We start from the raw sequence: 4,955 nt of genomic DNA on the forward strand, positions 1-4,955 counted from the left end.
AGTATTTTACTGTTTTTACTGTTTTGTTACTTATGCTAATAAATATTACATTTATATTTATATTACATTTGTCTTCCTCACAGTGTCCACACATTGCAACTAAATCATGATTTACATTTTAATTTCTTTGTGTAGCAACTCGAAATACTCAAAACACTTGAGCTTATTGTGGTTTTGGTCAAATACTGAAAAAGGCAATGCTGTCTTGAGGCATGAAATGCGACACTTCAGTATTAGATCAAATTCTTGGAAGTAATATCTTTAATTTTGAATTAATACTTAATTTGGAAACCCTATCTTAACACTTAAAGTCAGTGAAAACTCTGATACACAAAATTCTGATAATTACTGGTTATCTGGTGGCAGCTGCGGGGGTGTGTTTGTTGTACTGAATGGTGCCAAGGCCTGTGCTGGTTAGGGATCTGCTCCTTCCTCTCCATCACTGTCCAATGCCTGGTCCTTTTCCTCTGAGGTTTAAAAAAAAATATCATGAGCACTGAAATACAATGATTTATTAAGACAGTAACAGTGCAATGTGAAAGTTTCGTATCAATTCAACTTAGGTTACTGGGGGTGACAGCTGGTGACTTTGAAGCAGCTCTTCTCCTCTTCAAAAGCCTTTGACTGGTAATTCCTAAGGGCCAGAGAGGGCATTGGCAGGGCTTGCGCTTTGCATTGCAGCCTCACGGGGCTGAATAGCCTCTGGCGGCACCAAGGGCTCTTGTGGACCTTCTTTCTTCCTTGCAAAGCAGCAATGGGAGAAATTTGGGGGGCTGAGGGAGGAAGTTGAGCTGCTGGGGATACAGCAGGGTTTGAGCTTGAGACGTTGGGGGATACAGCAGGGTTCTCCATCTCAGAGTCCTCCGGTGCTGGCAACTCATTGGTGATGATTGTCAATTCTCTTTTCTCCTCATTTTCAGCAGTCTCCTCCTGTTTCTCCTCCTCTCTCTCTCTTCCTCATTTCCTCTTCCATCTCCTCACTTTCCCCTCCTCCTCATGCCACTGCGTTGGTCTCCCAACCTGGGTGTTAACTGCCTCCCAGGCTTCTCTGATGTCTGACTCTGCCTCGTAGAAAGCTTGCGCTGTGGTTTGTGAGTGGCACATCTGGCAGCGAACTGCAAGCTGTTCCTTCTCATCCGGCCTCCTAAAGAGGGAATGCTGTTGAGCAGAGTGTGTATGGAGGAAAAACAAGCTAACAGCCCACCGCGAGATTCTCATAAAATCTATTTCTGCTTATAACAATGCCTTGCACTGTGAAAGGCAGGCATATTTTTCTAAAATTATTAACACTAATGAGAATAATCCCAGAATTTTATTTGAAACCATTGACCTGGAAAGGGCAGTGTTGATATAGCTAGAGGCTTTCTTACATAACAATGATATTTATGAAAAATTTTAGTCTGGTCTCAGAGGTAAACATAGCACTGAGACTGCACTCATTAAAGTCATAAATGATGATGAGCGCAGATAAAAAGAAAGTTTCTGTCCTTTTTCTCCTCGATTTGACCGCTGCATTCGACACCATTGATCATGAGATACTTCTGAACAGACTCGAAAGCTGGACTGGTCTCTCAGGAACCACACTGAGCTGGTTTAATACCTACCTCACAGACAGAAACTACTTTGTTAGTCTTGGTGACTATGTTTCCGAGAAGCGAAGCATTCTCTATGGTGTTCCTCAGGGCTCGATCCTTGGTCCGTTGTTATTTTCTCTTTACATGATCCCACTTGGTGAAATTATTCTTAACCACAGGATTAATTTTCACTGCTATGCTGATGACACCCAGCTGTATATATCTGTAGCACCTGACAATAAGGATGCCCTACGCCCTGTACTAAACTGCTTCTCTAGTATTGTGCTGTGGATGAATGGCAACTTTCTCAAATTAAATGAAGACAAAACCGAAATCCTTATCATTGGCACAGATGCTCAAAGGGATGAAATAATAAATAGACCTGGAAATCTGGCCCTACAGGTAAAACCAACAGTGAAAAACCTGGATGTCATTCTTGACCCTGACCTCAATTTTAACAATCATATCAGCAATTTTACTAAAACAGCCTTTCATCACCTGAGAAACATCACAAGAGTCAAACCATACCTCTCCCTGGAGGATGCAAAAAAACGGACTCATGCCTTTGTACTCTCACGGTTAGATTATTGCAGCACACTGTATACTGGTTTGCCAAAAAAACTATTGATAGACTGCAACTAGTCCAAAACTCTACAGCAAGGATTTGAAACATGCTCCCTCCTCATATCAGACAGGCCACCTCGGTTGACAGTTTTAAGAAGCAACTAAAAACCTACTTCTATGACCTTGCCTTTAATTGATTTCGTTTTACCTCTATGATTTTATCCCTTCTCTAGAATTTGTCTTTTACTCCTTTACTATGTCTTAACTGATATTTATCCCATTTAATATGTATGTGTGTGTGTATATGTATGTATATGTTTATGTATATATATATATATTTATGCATACATATGTATATGTGTATATATATGTATGTGTGTATCTATGTGCTTCTGCATATGTATATATCTGTATCTATGTTTTATATTTCTTTTGTAAAGCACCTTGAGCTGCATTTTATGTCATGAAAGGTGCTCTATAAATAAAGCTTATTATTATTATTATTATTAATATTATTCAGGGCGTAGCCCATCTGAAAGTAAGGGATAAAAACAGTTTGGCCATTAACATGTCTTTATTAGGTCCGAGATGCTTTATGATCATTCTGGAGGAAGTAAACGAGCTTACATATGTGTTGATACTTGTCCTCAGTAGCGATAATGTTGGGTGTTCAGGGAGTTTGAAAGTGGCCTACCGGTTTTGGAAGGCTTCTAGTAGCTTCTGGTGCACCCCTCCATTTGTGTTAAAAAACACAAGATCAGAGTCCCCTCCTTTTAATTGGTGCCTGTGGTGAAGGAATCTCTCTAGCCACACATGTTCCTGTTTCTTCAGGACAATGTGGGCATGCCAAAAGGTGTCAGAATTCTTGTGTTTTGCAACCTAAAGACAGAAGCAAATGGAAAAAAAAAAAGCAATCAGAACATTCAATTTTACACACTCTGTTCATTTCACAATTTCACCGCAATGAGCCTCTCCTCTTCCACCTCTTCTGCTTTCATGTTCTCCAGTACACCCCTTCTATGGCCAGTGAGACATAAGAGATACCCTGAAAGGTACCCATATAGTTTTTCAAGTTTTCTCTCTGTAGGGCAAGCTTCAAGGGTAACTGTAAAAAAAGGCAGAAATGTTAAGATTGCGATACATGCCTTTTAGGTTTGACATCTGTCACTGCTCTGTTAAACTTACGAAGCACAGCCGATATATATATATATATTTTTTTTTTTTTTTCCAGGAACATCTTTATATCTTTGGCATCCACCAGATTATCAGTTTACAGTAGTGAAATAAATGTTAGAACAGGGACTGACAAAATGGACAGCTACCAAGAATAAGCTACTATTCCCTGGCATTCCCATTGAAATTCATTCAAGTGACATCCAATATGCAATGGAAAGCACTGTCAATCGTGGGAGTAGTGATGTCCATATTTATTTCTGCTGATAACTCACTTGACTTGACTGTCTGGAATTGCTGCTGATGGGTCACCAGGGCTTTATTCATTTGCCATGGATGGTACACCACCATAGAATATAAATATAGAGGCCATCCATTTCCTCACATGGTTCACTTTCTGGTGGGCATTTTCTTTTTGTTGCCATCCCACCCCAGCAATGTGGGTATACCAGTTTTGCAGGACTTCTTCTGAGGACAAGTATATCATACATTGAGACCGTGATACATACCAAAGGCTGGCTGTTTGCAGTTGGGTTTTGGAGCATGGAAATATTTAGGATGGGTAGGCGGACTGGAGCTGTTTTTCCTCCACAGCATCTGTGTCATTAATTTGTAGCCCACATAGTGGGTGCAGCGTTGACGACCGCTGATGGAGAGTTTGATGGTGGAAGGCTGGTTGGATGCTGGTTCATGTTCCCTGTTCACAGATTCCTCAAGTTCCTCCTGAGAATCGGATTGATACTTTGGGGACGCATCCTGGACCAATTGGTCTTCAACATCATCTTCATTTAGGAGGTCAAAGTCCAAGTTACTCACCGTTGCTGGGCTTGGGCAAGACTGTCTTAATTTAGCAAGTTCCAGAAAGTTGGACTTGCATTCTGCATGATGCAAATGTTCCAACCTCTGCTGACTCTGAAAAATGGGTTATGGAACACATTTATGTTACCATCTGTGATGCCTGGACGCCTTTTATGTAATAAGAATATGAACTTATTGTCAAATCCTTATGGATTTTGTCCAGGTGCTTGTCAAGTCATTCTAGCTGTTTCTTTCTGCAGACAAGGCAATCCAATTTCCTTGTGAACCTGCATGCAACAGCGAATCAGTGGCATGATTTACATTTTCGTTGCTTAGCTGACATTCTTATCCTGAAGAAACTTACATATTGTATTTTCACACAAAGTAGATAGCATTTCAAAGTGTTGAATTTCAAGAGGACTTACCTGCCGGCTACGTATCTCAGTAGATGCCATACTTCTTTGTTATTTCGGACATGATGCCTTTGCCTTCGTTTTGGATATGGCTAATACCAGTTGAAACAAACAGAATTTGAGCAAAAACACTTTAGCAGATATAACAAAATTGCCTGCATTTTGTGGCATTAAAGTGCAAATCACATTCTGTAACATCGGTATCTGCCTTTACCAGTAAGACAAGTTTTATTTGATGTGTTCTTAGGCTTTACGCTTTGTTAATTATGCCTTCATGTAACTTCAAGATTTGATTTCAGTGCATTTTACTGGAGGTGTTAGAGAATGATATTTTCTTTTTGGATTCAGTGTCAGTGCTTTTAAATGGTTAGTCTAGAGATTAATATCTTGTATTTGGAATCATAGGACATCTTATCTCAACTTGTCCTGGACA

The 4,955-nt window shown here is 40.1% G+C and overlaps 1 protein-coding gene across 1 annotated transcript; it reads right to left on the bottom strand.

The window, feature by feature from the left end:
* Positions 1-634: 634 nt before the first annotated feature.
* On the bottom strand, positions 635-4,615 carry LOC121881094. Its single transcript, XM_042388734.1, has 6 exons — positions 4,535-4,615; positions 3,821-4,396; positions 3,122-3,243; positions 2,833-3,017; positions 982-1,144; positions 635-817 (listed from the first exon to the last, which is right to left on the bottom strand). The coding sequence occupies exons 2-6, from the start codon at positions 3,915-3,917 to the stop codon at positions 635-637; spliced, it is 750 nt and encodes a 249-aa protein (XP_042244668.1). The 5' UTR covers positions 3,918-4,396; positions 4,535-4,615.
* Between the last annotated feature and the right edge of the window lie 340 nt (positions 4,616-4,955).

Source organism: Thunnus maccoyii, chromosome 16, assembly GCF_910596095.1.
Source record: "Thunnus maccoyii chromosome 16, fThuMac1.1, whole genome shotgun sequence".
NCBI classification, from domain to species: Eukaryota; Metazoa; Chordata; class Actinopteri; order Scombriformes; family Scombridae; genus Thunnus; species Thunnus maccoyii.